General features: G+C 37.7%; 3 protein-coding genes across 3 annotated transcripts; 2 read left to right on the forward strand and 1 right to left on the reverse strand.

The window, feature by feature from the left end:
- Positions 1-682: 682 nt before the first annotated feature.
- LOC112189920 lies at positions 683-2,507 on the reverse strand. Its single transcript, XM_024329301.2, has 5 exons — positions 2,242-2,507; positions 2,058-2,113; positions 1,860-1,956; positions 1,210-1,268; positions 683-1,106 (listed from the first exon to the last, which is right to left on the reverse strand). Exons 1-5 carry the CDS (start codon positions 2,306-2,308, stop codon positions 915-917), a joined length of 471 nt encoding a protein of 156 aa, XP_024185069.1. The 5' UTR covers positions 2,309-2,507; the 3' UTR covers positions 683-914.
- A 6,530-nt stretch (positions 2,508-9,037) lies between these two features.
- On the forward strand, positions 9,038-11,141 carry LOC121051862. Its single transcript, XM_040515384.1, has 6 exons — positions 9,038-9,307; positions 9,395-9,575; positions 9,828-10,385; positions 10,522-10,620; positions 10,707-10,847; positions 10,964-11,141. The coding sequence occupies exons 1-6, from the start codon at positions 9,246-9,248 to the stop codon at positions 11,108-11,110; spliced, it is 1,188 nt and encodes a 395-aa protein (XP_040371318.1). The 5' UTR covers positions 9,038-9,245; the 3' UTR covers positions 11,111-11,141.
- A 1,030-nt stretch (positions 11,142-12,171) lies between these two features.
- LOC121051766 (cyclin-dependent kinase B1-1-like) lies at positions 12,172-14,280 on the forward strand. Its single transcript, XM_040515014.1, has 5 exons — positions 12,172-12,208; positions 12,442-12,942; positions 13,720-13,849; positions 13,966-14,107; positions 14,209-14,280. Exons 1-5 carry the CDS (start codon positions 12,172-12,174, stop codon positions 14,278-14,280), a joined length of 882 nt encoding a protein of 293 aa, XP_040370948.1.
- The last annotated feature ends 1,490 nt before the right edge of the window (positions 14,281-15,770 follow it).

Consider the following 15,770-nt stretch of genomic DNA (forward strand, 5'->3'; position numbering starts at 1 on the left):
CTGCCAACAACAAAAGGTGTATATACATGATCCTCTAATTGCTTTAAGAGTATTTATTAGTTTCTTGTCATTTGATTTAACATGCAATGTATGAGATAGGGATTCAAATTTGCTTACTACCAATACTTTAGTGGTGATACCACCACTCAATACAAAACTGTTACGCATTATAAAACATAATTATAATTTATCATAATGTTTTATCAAAAAATTATATTTTAAATATTCAATTATTCAATTAATTTTATATGACCTGACAAGTTTTAATAGGGTAGGGTGATAATATTACTATAAAATAAAAGTTGTGAGTTTGAATCCCATGAGATAGCGTTATACACCAAAAAATAATAAATGAATGTATTACTGAGCATGGTGGTTTGGTTGACCGTAGTCTCACGTCTCCTATGGGCCACTAGAGATACTGACCCAATAAAGAACATGTGAGCCTACATGTAGAACATGTGAGCCCACATGTACCCTGCAATCAATATGGTGGGCGCGGAATCCCCATGAGCCCAATGCCATGATCGAACTTACTGCATTCCTACTCAATCAGTGAACACCACGCCGGACTTCAACATTTCTATCTATATAGTTGCCAATCGTTCTTATTGCTTAAAGTGCTTAAGAAAAATCCCAGTAGAAGGATCCAAAATTCCAAATCATACTTTAAAAGCAGCAATAACGATGAGAATCAAGCGCTAATAGAATTTTAGAATAATACTTTACGATTACAAAAGTTAATACATTCCTAAGTTCCTAACCCTAAATTCTGCAGCATTTCTGTAATGCTGTCCAATAGTACTTAAATACTAATTCTAGCTAGCTGGCTATATATTAATATATCCTCTTTATTTATTGGTCTAACAGTACTCTGAGGAGTAGTACTTAGTTTTGATTTATATTGATATTGATCAATTGTGTATCGGAGGTTTTCTCCTGGCAGGAGAATAATCCATTTCGGTCATGTCTATGGGGTCCGGGTATTGGTGTCCGGTTGCTGCAACCTCTTCCTTCTCCTCCTCATGGTGCTTATCGGAATTAGTAGCTGATGACGACTCAGCTTTCGGATGCCCAACGTTCCTACCAACAATATTCTTCTCATTCTGTAAATACATAGATCGAATTAATTATTCAATTGCTAGCTAGCTAATTATGTACTGATCCAATTAGTTAATCAGTATTCGTTATTGATGAACAATAACCAACCTTGGTAGTGGAGGTAGTGGTAGTAGAAGATGTCACAGTGATTAGTTTTCTACTGCTTCCTGCAACAATAGAAATGAAGCCACTTAGGTATGGGTCTTTATATATTTTTTAATTAAATACTATGTCAAAGTCTTCTCCAGAAGAGTGTGTGTGTGTGTGTGTGTTAGTTGCACTAGCATATATATTAGTTAATCATAAGGCTTGTAAACATGTAGTAACTAGTACTAATTAAGTATACAAGTCAATAGTTAGACTAGTTCTGCTGGCATGGGACCAAATTTTGTTCTGTAGCTAGATTGACTAATACATGGTAATTAAGCTAGAGGTTCCAATCTTATGAAACCCAACTGATCTCTCGTGAAGAACATGCAGTATAGCTAGAGAATCACAAAATGAAAAAAGATCGAGAAGAATGAAATGGATCTATCTACATCTAATCTAACTATGAAGCTAGCTAGGAAGGAATATATGATCGAATCTAATTAACTAATGGTGCTTGGATCTGTGTCTCCTAGGTCCACAGTAATCTTCATGAATTCTTGGTAACCAGTGGTGCGAGTGTGATGATGGGGACTTCTCGGACGGAGATATTGCTGAAGAAGAAGAAGAAGAAGATCTAGGAACTTTAATTTTCTTCAAGCTAGTAGTACCTGATGATAAGCAGCGATCATCACGTCCACAATCTTTGCTGAGTACACCAGAAGCTGCAGTGCTTTCGCTTTTTGGGGTTAAAACAGTACTATCCCCCTGAAATATTCAAGAACAATTAGATTAATTAGTTTTAGATCCATGTATATAGGGGAAGAAAATGTAAGGAACTTCTAAAAGAAAAGAGAAAAAGTACCCACATGTATATTCTTGTTCTGTTGCTTGACTGATATAAATCCTTTCTCCAATCGGATCCCTTCAATTTAAGATAGCCAGAAACTCATTTCAGAACGAATTCAAATACAAGTATATGATGCCAAAACAAGATCCTGATTCATCTGATACTTGCAACCATACATAACTGGTGCATATATATATACATACCTTGAGCCTGAGAAAGGAGCAGGGACAGAAGAAGAAGATAGACAGCTAGAGATGCAGTAGTACTCATTTGGACTAAAGCTTATGATGATCTATCAAAAAGAAAATGGAGAAGCTAGCTAGTAGCACTAAATACAAATATATAGGAACTAAGGATTGGAGGAATTAGTAAATGTTGTCAGGAACAAAGATCTCTTTTTTCTGCAGGTTTCTCTCACCTTCTGTTCAACGGTTTTAAGTTTAAGTAGGGGAGCTCTGTGAATGAAGAAATGGTACCTAGCTAGCTGCTTAAATAGTTGAGTACAAATATGAATGTAGGCCCCCGTTAACTTCTCCAACATGAGCTTAATTTAATAGGATCAATTTATCATGGAGACCCAATTCGACCAGAAATAAAATTATGGGGACCCGGCATTGTCGATCTTTTTTTTTTGAAAAAAAGCCCTAATAATATATAGGAAGTATGGGAAAAGTGCATTTGCTTTGCTTCTCAATAGTCCCATCTTTTTGGGGTATAATGAGGGTTTTCATGAATCTTGATCGATCTTCAAATTCAAGTCTTGTTTTATATAAAGGGAAGTTCTACTATACACGCATATATGATATGCACACATAATTTAACGGTGTGTAAGTTGGAAGTAGATAAGAGAAAATACTACTTATAATTTACGTATCGTCAAATTATGTGAATATGTCGTTGTATGTATGGTACATTTTGTTATATAAATAAGTAATGAAGTCTTTTTACCAATTGATTTTTTTTTTTTTGGCTAAAAGATTGTGGATAGGAGAGGAAAAAGTCTCCTTATCGCACCATTTTATTAATCAAAGAAGAAGAGTGAAAGAGGGGGACCAAAACCAAAACCTCCTAAAAAAACAAACAACAGACTAACTAATAAATTGAGGCAGATCTCTGATATTACTATTATAATATGATACTATAAAATGTGGAGGATCATCCCACCAACACCAAATTAGAAAAGACATACAATGATTTGTTAAAATATCAGCTATTTAATTTCATTCCCGGAAAATATGAGAAACTCTAAAGCTCATTTGAGAGGTTAGGGAAGTCTTTGCTCAATCTTTTCAGATGGATGATGCATCAATCACAATATAACAGCTAGCTAGCTTTTCATGTTGTGCCTCAATTTTCATGCAACAAAGTAGGTCTTTTCGATTGTGGGATTAGACAGTCTGATTATTTTGGTTAGTCAACGAAGCTACATAGCTTGCTTTTGGGTTGAGGTTGAAGAATGGAATGCATATTGATACATGACTACTTTATTTAGTCATATGGCTACGTACTACAAGGAGAGGTACTCCACTTTGGGTGATTAATCATTTCAAATGTCTATAGGAATGGATATGACGTGCATATTTATCTCGTGAAAAATAACCTATGGGTTATATGGTAGGGCATAATAGTAAGGGAGCGATGGGACCTTTCAAGAAAAAAAAAATATATATATATATATATATACAAGGCCTTCATCATTTCTATAGTAAGTGGAAAGAAATTTCACTTTAAAGTACTAGTGGAATGAAATTCCACGAAATTCCACTTTGGAGTAGTGAAAATAAGGTTCTGGAATAGATTGATTTAAATAAGTTCCAAAACATGTTGTACTTCTCCTTCTTTGATCTAGGTTGTTTAGTAAGGATTTTCAGTCGTAATCCATTACAAATATCACTATAATCAATTGCATTGCCTCATTTTCAGTTTTTCACCATAAGATCATACCTAGTTTTTAAATTTGATGATTTGTAATTATAACTCAATTATTGTTATTTTTATTTTTTGGTAATTACTTGTAGTAAATGTAAAATCTTGTTCAGTCGTATGAATTTATACAACGTGTAAGCTAATAATCTCCTCAACACATGAATGAGTGATAATTTTGTCGCACGATGAGAGCAATGCAACCAACATATATGACATCAACATAGTACTATAATACTTTTTAACAATGGTGGTTAAATTCTAATAGATGTTTTTGTGAAAAATATGACATTACTAGTGACTCTAGTGATATAAGTATCATCAACGAATATTTCTGCCCCATTTCAACCCTTCAAAAACAGAGTGGCCGGGCAGCAGCCCACGTGTCAGGCAACAACCACAGTTAATTTGACGGCGACAGGCAAACACAAAGTCACCGTTTCACATCGCCAAACCACCGCCGACCCGACGTGGCAGCATGTCTCTTGCATGCCATTGGCTGCCGGCCCTGCCCAACCTAGTGATGACCAGTAGGCCCACTCCACGTGGACGTCCACATCTGGCGGCCCCCACCCTTTACTACGTGGCGAGGAGCTTGGCCACCCGGTCACCGCCGTATCACGAGGCCACGAGCCATGTCTGTTTCTTCGCCGTCAGCCAAACATCCCCGGTGGGGACCTTGTCGAAACCACAGACCTACTTTATGCTTGCGATGACTTTCTAAGCCAAACCTTTCGTTGCCTTTTCTTTTTGGTGAGGAAATGGTTTTAGGGTTTAGAAACCTTCCGTTGCTTTTAGTTTCTGTAACGGAGTGGTTTTAGGGTTTATCAGAAACACGTTGTTCATCTCGTAGGAAAATACAAAACAGAACCTCACCTTTTGAACAAAGCCAAAGAGTTTTCTCGAATGATTAATCACTCATCGATCAGTGAAGTTAAAAGCCAATCTGGACCTCACTAATTATGATGTCACTTTAGAGACACTGTTCTGGAGCTACATGTGTGTCCTAGTTTGATTAGTATAGTTAATTAGTTAGATTATTATTAACTCAAGAGTCAATCCCAATGGATAATCGATCATGCTAAGTTCTGTTTGTGCTTTCTGTCATAGAAAAATGCTCAAATTGGGGGCTGCTGTCAAATGACCTAACCAGCTACTATATTATATACTTAAATGATCGTTAATTATAAACTAATTACTCTTAAAGTATTCTCTCAACTCCTGCTGCCATTTGTTAATCCCTTTTAGTTATTCTCATTTGTACGTGCTGTCTAAACTAGTTATTACAAATTTAATGCAGAAAGAATGAATGAATTCTTGTTTAGTCCCTCTCAGAAGTTTCAGAATCAGAATAGACTGTCTTTCATCGACATAAAGTGACTGTTATTTGTTGAATACAAATGATTGTTGAAACGAATTATAAGATTTAAAGAGTCATGGGATGAATATTAATAAATGTGTAAGTTACTTGAAAACTAATCAAGTTGGATTTGATTACATGCAGGTGGATATGTGCATATAGATTGAGCCGACAGTGAGACATCACATGTTTTTAGGGTTGAGCTAATGTTTGAAATTGGCATGGACCGCCATTGTCCACTGATTTCAACGCTGAACATTTCGTTGATCTAGATACATGTTTTGTGGTGGTATGTCTGGTTCCAATGTTGATTTACAACCAGATTATCCAATATGATTTAATGCATGATCGATTAAGAAATAGATAGATCAAGATTTACGTACACCATGCATATAGATATCATGCACTAAATTGACTAAGTTGTTTGATAGAGAGACTTTATTCTAGTACATTTCAATCGCAAGATAACTTAACATGTTAATTACGTGTTTACATATCGATCAAGAATTCAAAACTCTTGACTAATTGATGAAACAATATTACGTACTATCGTGATAATCGAATTATTCAATAGGGGAACTACTCTAGTACATTTCGATTGTGAGATATAATGATTATAATCTAATTGGACATCCAGTTAGTTAATTAACAAATGGATGAAATTATATTCTTATTAGCAAAAAACCCAAGTAATTAACCAGGCTAGACAGCCTATTCTCCTAGCTCAAGCGGTTAATTTTTTTGATGGACAGAACCGGCCAGAAATGTGTTATGATTTGGACAATGAATACAGAAATTAATGTTGGACCCAATGGATAGGTTTATAGTAGGACACGGAGTTTAATTTACGTAGTTTTTTATATATGCTAGCAACATATACCATGCATCAAAATTAAATATTGGTAGTTAGCTAGGACCAAAAAGAGCATGAACATCTCATGCAAGATCGATGCAATATCTCTATGTATATAATATATGAATGCTAGGTTGGTACTCTTTAATGAATCAATTAGATACATATCGATTTGATTACACCATCCATTAGGGTTTCATGAACTAATGCAAATAGCATTACCATGTCAAGCACATATAATTCACGTTAGAAAGTGGTATGGGCTAGTTTAGGATGGACGACACCACATTAGATGCGAGTTTCATCACATAAAATATATAACTAGAACCATCCTTCAGCGCGGATCAATGTAAAAAATCATATTTTGTTTGAATTTAGACAATTTATAAAGACTGAGTTTCACATATATTGAAAAAGATGCTACCTACGTCTTTATCTTGCTCTTCTGGCCTTTTCCTTTTTTTTTCAAATTCTTCAAACCGCGATTGCTTAATAGTATTGTTATTCATAGGTCGAAGAAGATGATCCTCCCTTACCAAATATTTCCTCCATAATTCAGGTCTTTGAACATGCATAAAAATTGATCAAAAAAGAAGAAGAAGAACATGCACGACAGATTAGAGCTTGGAAATGTACGCAGATTGGGAAATGATCGAGAATCCCACCGACCACCGTCTTGTTCACACATGCAGATAGAAACAATAACACAGTGCATGCGGAGGCTTTGAAATTTATGTAAACTTGTCCTCCACCACAAGCTAGTACTCTTTGCATTATTGGTATAAGGAAGGAAGAAATATGTTACTCTCTGTTTGCCTCTATTTGGGTTATAACTTGTAGGCCTTCCCATACTAGGCTTACTTAAATACCTAACACGTTTCCCGTTTCAAAAAAAAAATAAAAAAATACCTAACACGTTTTCTGCTGGATGGCACATGGGTGCGACCCCATTTGCCATGGAGCTCGAGAGCAAGATCGAAGAAATTGAATACGGTTGAAGACTTCAACTCGAAAACCATGGAGCTCGAGATAGCTGGTGCAAGTAAGCCATAGCTAGTAATTTGTCAGATAGTACTTGTTTCTCCAAGTATAGTCAACAAGTACTTTTTTCGATTACAAAGTATAGTCAACAAGTTGGTGCATGACATTTTTTTGGGCCACATCCTCGACACAAATTGGCTCAAGTGATAACATTTTAGCGTTCAGTGATTGATTTGACAATACTACTTGTCTTGTCATCGGACTCACGATCGAATTACTAATGGCCGGTACCGATCCTTTGGTTAGAGGTGTCGTCCTTCCATGTTGGATTTGAGCTACCTACTATGAATTTTGAGATTTATTAGGATATGTTTAATGTTACGTCATTAGATATTCATCAATGGATGTTATGTTTATTATTTTGAAGTCCAAAGATGAACCAAAATTGACTAAGTTGAGTGTTAATGAATTTTACCAATAATACTATCTTTTTTGCGCATTGCATCATGTTGTTTAGAAAATTACAATTTCTTGATCCGATAAACAAAAATGTATCTTTTTTTTTTTTTGAAAGAAATGGCTGATGCAGCGGCTCTCACGCTTTAACCATTAATGAAACCATAGAATACACGCGGGGGGGGGGGGGGGGGGGGCGGGGACATAGTGTCTTAACCCCAAATTACAATAAGCCTCAAGAGACCCACGTGAGATAATAACAGGCGTCTCATCTATGAATATGCATTCTAACATGCACCATTTAGTGAAGAGTGCTCTACGGTTTACTTCATTCGCTTTACAATTGAGGGGACAAACTGGAAAGATAATGCACACTCGGAGCCATGAGTAACCAACATTATCAGCTTTCCTAGTATGCTGCCACCGGAAATATAACCCTATGACACTTAGTTTCATTCTGCCACTAAGAGGCTGCGACCATTTGACAAAGCAAGGAACTCGCCTCCTACTTAGAGTAGACATGGCACGCAAGGTGCGCAGGCCGGGACGAAGCCCACATTTCCAACCCAAAACATGGTCAGGACTTATTAAAAGTAAAAAATAAATTACAACTAAAGAACCAAACAAACTGAAAATTAAAAGCAATACAGCCCTAATTGGGCCCAACACCATGACGCAGGCCCAAGACCCGACCAAAGATGTGGAAAAGCCCCACCAAGCCCGGAAAAGTTCCAGCCGCATTCCCACCGTCGCACACCCACCACCATCCGTCGATAGAGCCTTCACTGCCGCCGCAGCACTGTTGTGGATACACTGCCACTTGCCAGACCGGAGATAACAATGCCCATTGGCCAGATACCATATCTGCAATGGGTTTGGCACCACCGATCGATTCAGATCGGATCGATCTCCCCCTGGCAGAAAGATCACCGATCCCAGCTTCAATCCGCTGCGCGGCCCCCAACTCCGTCGAGCCTTAGCTCCCGGTAGCGGTGAATGCCGCCTGCACCACCCTCTTAACCTCGACAGCCACCATCGAACCTGGCCACTCTTCCAACCATCCCAATCTCCTTTCCCCATCCTTGATCCGGATTTCAGACCCAAATCGTCCACCAACCAATCAAGCAGCCGAAACGGCGCTAGAACACGAGGTCCCGTCCGACGATGACGTCGCTAGGACGTGCTGCCGGACGGAGAAGCAAAAAAATCTTTTTCTAGATCTAGTGGGTGGAGGCGCTTTCTTTTACTCCCTAAACTGGACTCTCTTAGCAACCGTAACAAAAATGTATCTTAGAATGAGGTGAAAAGAAAAAAAATTACTTTTTGTTATTTGAGGATACAATTCGAGACATTTGAAACTAGGTGTAATGTAAGGTAAAACAGCATAGCTATTTTAATGAAAGGTAAAAAGCACAAAATGTACAACCACCTTACAGTCTTGAGAGGCTCGTCATTTTACCATTAAAATCCCGCGCCACCTAAATCGCTAAGCCACCCCACGATGCAGCACCCATTTTCCTCCACTATTTTGATTCTTTACATCTCTGGCTCTCAATCTTTTAACACTAATCTTTATTAATATATCTCTGTTTCAATGAAACCTATTGTAATTTCAATTCTTTCAGTCTGTAATTATGCGTGGGACTTGTTCCAATGTCGATGATTCCCCTCAAGAACAACCATCTGAGCAGCCAATGTAAGTGAATCAAACTTGTACATGTAACAAATCAATAACCGAATACCCTTTTAGTGACTCATTGAGTTATTCTTATCTTGTGCTCAGAATATGTGAGTGTTCCAATGAGGAGAATTGTGAATGTAGTAGAGGGATGACTTCTGCTGCACATTTTATAAAACACCTTATTCCGGGTGAAAGTCAAGGGCCTCAGCTGAATAATGCCGGTGTTGGATTGCTTGCCAATTTTGAATCCGAGAGGGTCAATGGCCATCTTTTATCTCATCCTGTGAGTTTTTTTTTTTTTTTTTAGTAGTATCCTAAAGCATAAAGATTTAACCTTTACATTAATACTAGCATGCATAATGTTCGTATTGTTATTACTTGATACAAGTTGGTTGTGACCCAATATGTGGAAACAATAGGCCTCAAATGTTCATAGATTTTCAATGCCATGGCATTGAATTTATGCTGTTCATAGTGTTTCTTGGGTTCCATGACCGTTAGTATTGAGTTTTAATACATGGTGAATCTTCTGCAGGCATCTTCATCTTCATCCTCATCCCAAAGATCACATTCACATCAAGCGCATACAAGCAGCCAGGTATCAAACAAGGCAGAGTGTACTTCATCAATGGTCAATCATAACTCGTCGCAAAGACTAATGGTCCGAAGGAACTGGCATCCTAATTCAGAAGCCACAGTAAGAGGCCTAACAAGTTGCATTCCCAACAGTACTCCAAACCTTATTAACTCTGGAAATTGCACCACATTGCTTTTCGGATCCACTCCTCTTTGCCGATTCTCTCTTTCTCAAGGTCTTTTGGGGGTGCCTTCGAATCTTTTCCACTCTGTAATGCCTGCCATTCAGCTTCCCCACGCCAGTGGAGATTCAACATCTCAAATAGAAGAAGCTCCTGCTACTTTTGATGATAGTGGATTCCCTAGTGAGAACCAAATAATTGATATATGGAGGCAACTCCTCATGGAATCGACTCTATATATACATAGGCCGGCTGATACCTTGTTAGAAGGTTCAAGTTCCGTCTTTAGGGTAACGGCTGACAATGGATCAGTGGACTTCAGACTTGTAACAGAGGTTTGTCTAGTTCGTTGATCGACTACATATGTGCAACGTGTTTAAATTTCTGCATGATTCAACTTTGTTGCATAATTGATTACATTCCTATAGTCTAATTCTGCACTTGATTGATTACCTCATAAAACATGCGCAGAACGCTGAAGTTGTTAACCAATCACTAGTGTACTTTTCTATTGAAATGCGCCATCGCTTTGGAGGCATGAGGCTTGATGTGGATAACATGTCATATGAGGTATTCTTACATGAAAGATTTATTGATGAATAATGCTTTACTTGTATATATCAATACTTCTTTATTTTCTCCTACCACCTTTACAGGAACTATTGGCTTTAGAAGATCATATAGGGTATGTCAGCACAGGATTATCGGAGGAAGCAGCTGTTGCATCTCTCAAATGCAGTAATTATTTTCTGCTTGCTGATGAAAATGCTCAGAAAGAATTTTGCAGCATCTGCCAGGTACTTTGTTTATAGTTTCATCTTCTTCGGATATTATATAGTTTCTGTGGCCAAGTGAAAAATGATTATATTATCAATGTGAATAATAACAATTACCATGTTGGTTTTCATAACAGGAGGATTTTATAGAGGAAGATGAGCTAGGAACATTGGATTGCGGACACAGCTTCCACATTTGTTGCATCAAACAATGGCTAGGATATAAAAACGTGTGTCCTATATGCAAATCTCCTGCCTTATCTACTACGTTCTCACTTATTTAAATTCAATGAGGTGTCATGTACAGTAGTTGAATTTTTCTGAGTCCATTGTTCTGTTTGTCTTTAGTTTTGTTTTACAAAATGTACATACTTACATATTGTTTATATTGTGCGGAAGAGTAACAAACACAATATTGATATGGAACTAGATGAGCAACCGAACAATGAAAAAGAAAGCAAACACAAGAACACAAGAATTTATAGTGGTTCACTCAATCAATGTGATTGAGCTACGTCAACTTCGGAGCCGGCGAGAAATTCCACTATAATCAATTGGAGAGAATACAATTAGAGTTTGAGAATAAACTCTACCCAAAACCCCAAATACAATTAGGTTAATTGTCTAATCTCTCACACCACTAAAAAAATCCCAGCGGCAGCAAGGCATCTATATATATATATATATATATATTCCCTAATTAACATAGGGATACATACATAGCTTAATTAACCTAGGGGCCTTGCCCACGTGATCAACATGGGCCATTCAATTGGATTTTGCCCACCAATTAAATAAAGCCAATATTCAATAGTTTATACATGTGCAGATCATATATATAGATATATTGTATTTTTAACTGAATCACCGAATCCCAACTCTACCTTTAATTCCCTTTAGGCTTTAGGTTAGGGTTTCGTTTCCCTATCGTAAATAGGAAAAAGAGTGTGTGTATGTATGTATGTGTGCGTGTGTGTGTCTATATATATATATCCACACACTCAAAGTAGACAAAGCTATGAAAGCTAACCAAACACGAGGATTGGAGGAACAATATGCATGGTTTATAAGCGCTTCTCAAACTAAAAAAATTCAAAATTTCGATCCCTTTTTTTTAATTTAAAGATTTTCTAAAGTACAAAAAAATAAACGTTTATATAAGAAATTTTTTTGTTGTTGAAAATTTGGTGTTCTATCAATTAAAGGAGTAGACAAACATTCATAATGCTACTTTTAATCTAGTGCTTAGTATAACTGTATAAGCACATGCACTTGTAGGTACACTTTTCAACACACTCTCGTGACAGATCCATGCAATGGATTTAGTGTGTGCACTTGTATTGGCATGGCCTTTTGGCTTGTGGTTAATGTATGTGTTTCAAGTAGCTTTCTCATGACCACCATATCATGTTAATTTTAGTCGAATTGTTTATTTATAAGGTGAGAAAGGAAGAACCTAATTCTTCCTATATCTTAAATTTTGTTTAGTATTCTTGAGTTTTTTGTCTTTTGACAACGTTCATTAACTTCACTCATTGAGATGATGGAGGAAACTAGTGTACTTATTCCTATCACTTAAGTTTTGTTTAACATTGGACAAATCCAATCGCCCAAGAATTCAATCGGAGGGGCCTTGAAGTTGCCCGGCGCGAATGCGGGTTCCTGGACGAGCTATCCGGGTCGGGTCATGTTATCAAGAAAGTGGAGGAAATTCCGAACTCCGGTGAGCGACTCGCCGTCACGGTGGTCTACGAAGCTCTCGCCGCGACAAGTTTGAGGCGGTTCTTGGACGCCAACCCCGAACAGTCTCTGGAGCTCCGGGTCGTCAAATCGATCACATACCAAATCTTGAAGGGTTTGGCCGACGCTCACGGCCTGGGTATTTTTCACCGTGATATACGGCCCAGTAAGATCGTCATCGCGGTCGCCGACAATGGGTTATTGACGGTCAAAATAGTGGATTTCAGGGATGCCAGAAGGGTGGGTCGACCGGAACCCGTCACTCCAACTAGAGACATCGAAAAGGTAAATCTTTACTACCAGTCGCCGGAGCAACTCATGGGCTCCACAAGCTACGGCGCCGCCGTCGACATGTGGGTTGTCGGATGCATTCTTGGTTGGTACAAAGTGCAGTTTTCATCCTCTCTTTTCTAGAAACTTCTGACCTTATTTATCCGACAACTATATTACATTTATGTTTTACTTGCGTAAAGATTTTTAATATATGGTACGGTTAATATAACTATTTTAATTAGTGTGACCCTTATAAGTCGACTTATAGTTATATTAAGATAGACAAAGTGTGTGATTACACATCATATATTAAGTAGTGTGGCGAGCATGAATATATTGGAATTATACTCTATTCTTGCTTTAATTTCTTATAATCGATGAATTTCTTTGTGAGTATGTTGATGGATTCTCAGTAATTTCTTATTTGGGTTTACCATGTAATGACATTAATTTTTTGTGATTAATGAAAGTGTGTTGTGGTTTTTATTCATGACGCGAAGTCATTTTTTGATGAAAATTTGTTATAGAAATGAGTCAATCTTATGATTAGTTCTTGTCCTTATCATGAAATTCATTTAATTAGTGGTTTAATTTTATGAATGAACATATGTTGTCATGAGCAAATTGTTAATCTCCAGAAATTGACTTAATGTCATTGTATGCATGTTAGGAGCTCTAGTCCGATCTTAATGTGTGTGTGATGAAAATGTGAATGCTCTAGCCCGGATTTACATTAGTTTTGTACTATGAAAATGTGAATGCTTAAGCACCAAATCAAACGGGGATGTACTTCACTAAATTTGGTATGGTTTCTGTTTGTTAACTTGTCAGTATCTACTGTCACTTTTATGACTGTTAAGAGCTCTTTAATTACATGCAGCCGAGTTGGCAGATAGGTGCAGGGTTTTGTTCCCTGGAATGAACCTTATTGATTCAAACAGGACTCTAATTCAACCCAGGGAGCAGGATACCGGGACACAGTATCTAGGTCAGCTATACAAGATTTTCAGGTATATATGATTGACCCTAATTACTATATATCGTATATATGATGGTCTAGATAGTAGCTGGGCATCCATAGATCGACTTTTCATTGATTGTTTTGTCACTTTGTGTTTGCATGCAGTATACGCGGTACTCCTCGCCTTCACCTTCTACCAGCAAATGTAGCTGGCTTTCTGGACTGGGAGACTGTCCCTCGGTTTCGCAGAGCCAACCTCCTCCGACGTTTCCCGATGCTTGGTGTTTCTGGCAATCGGCTCCTGGCGGTAAGTGTATTCTACATTTCTCGTGTTCATTCAAGCGACTCTACATACATGTATCATGAATTAATTAAACTCTAGCTCTCTCTCTCTCTCATCATCTGCAGCGTTTGTTGAGCTACTCTTCAGTAGAAAGGCTGTCAGCTGCTGCCGCGATTGAGCACAACTTTTTCGATTAGGAACTGCGCCCTTAATCAGATGCAGAATAATACCCGATCAGTAATCACATAAGCCGATGAGATCGAATAATACCCGATCGAGTCTTATAGTTTTTTTGTTGTTATTCGGTCTCTTAATTCTTCTGAGTCGGTTGCTTTTTTTTTGTTTTTGAATGGTACCCCAAAACTCACAACACTTAACTTCGCATATATACATGCTATATATGTTTTTGACCCAATCTCTATGGAGAAGCAATCAATTACATGGCTGATTTCGATCTTGTGAATCAATATGTTGAAGCATTAGGCCTCAAAGTTCACTGGAATCATGCATTAGATTTCTGCCGTTGATTTCAAGTACTAGACATTGAGGTTTGACTAGCTATCACATAGTACGTACTAGTGAAATTGAGTTCAAGCATATTGTGGTGTAATATGTATTGATGGGTGACAGTTAGCTGCTATGGTTGTATACGTATTTAACGCAAGGTCTGGCTCCTTTACCCAACCACGCACATTGGTCTTTTGCCTTTTATTACTCCTCTATACATCTTCAAACTGCATAGACAGCAACACCTTGTTCTTCTCCACATCAAACCCTAAATAGTACTGTTCTCACCCTCTTCCACTTCTCCTCCAGTAACGTCACATCTCAACTTCTCTTCTCATTTTCTTACTTAATTGTGAGTAAGAATCATCATGTTACGACTAGAGGTGGCCTGGCGGGTGGATGGTTGGTTCTGTCGATCGATGATAGCTAATAAGGTAGCACATTTCCCAATCACGTTCTGAATTGATCTCAACTCTAGACCTTCTTCCCATAAACTAATTATTGTTCAAATAACCAATGATAAGACATCGCGTTAGACAGTACTCGGTTCCCCCTTTTTTTGTTATACTGCACAAGCCCTATACCAGTTGTTGTCAGTGTTATTGGACAATATGACCCTCTCTGGAGGACGTGATCGATGTTGATCTAAGTGTGGACTTAACTCGTGGGATGATCAATGATATCCGTTATGGGAAAGACAAAATATGGTACACACAGACAAATAAGGATTGTCTATCCCACCTTTATATAGTTTGAGTTAGGAATGGACATTCTATGTGTTAAAGTGTTAAACCCTAGACACATGAAGTGAAAAATAGTAATTATATTCGTCAATGACATGAAGTCGTGTAAGAAGCTGCCTCTCGATTTTAGTAATAAACTAGTAGGGGATGCCTCTCCATCCTATAATGGTTTGAACTCCATATATTTTGCAGCTTAGATTTGCTGGTTCCCATTCCACAACCTTAATTAGCTAGTTTCAACTCCACATCGTTGGTTAGTTCCATGTCCGCATCATTTGTTGGTTTTGACTCCACATCCTTTACTGCTGTCAACTTTGTTGTGCGGAAGCGTAACAAATACAATATTGATATGGAACTAGATGAGCGACCAAACAACGAAAAAGAAAGCAAACACAAGAACACAAGAATTTATAGTGGTTCACTCAATCAATGTGATT

Source organism: Rosa chinensis, chromosome 2, assembly GCF_002994745.2.
Source record: "Rosa chinensis cultivar Old Blush chromosome 2, RchiOBHm-V2, whole genome shotgun sequence".
Classification (NCBI taxonomy): Eukaryota; Viridiplantae; Streptophyta; class Magnoliopsida; order Rosales; family Rosaceae; genus Rosa; species Rosa chinensis.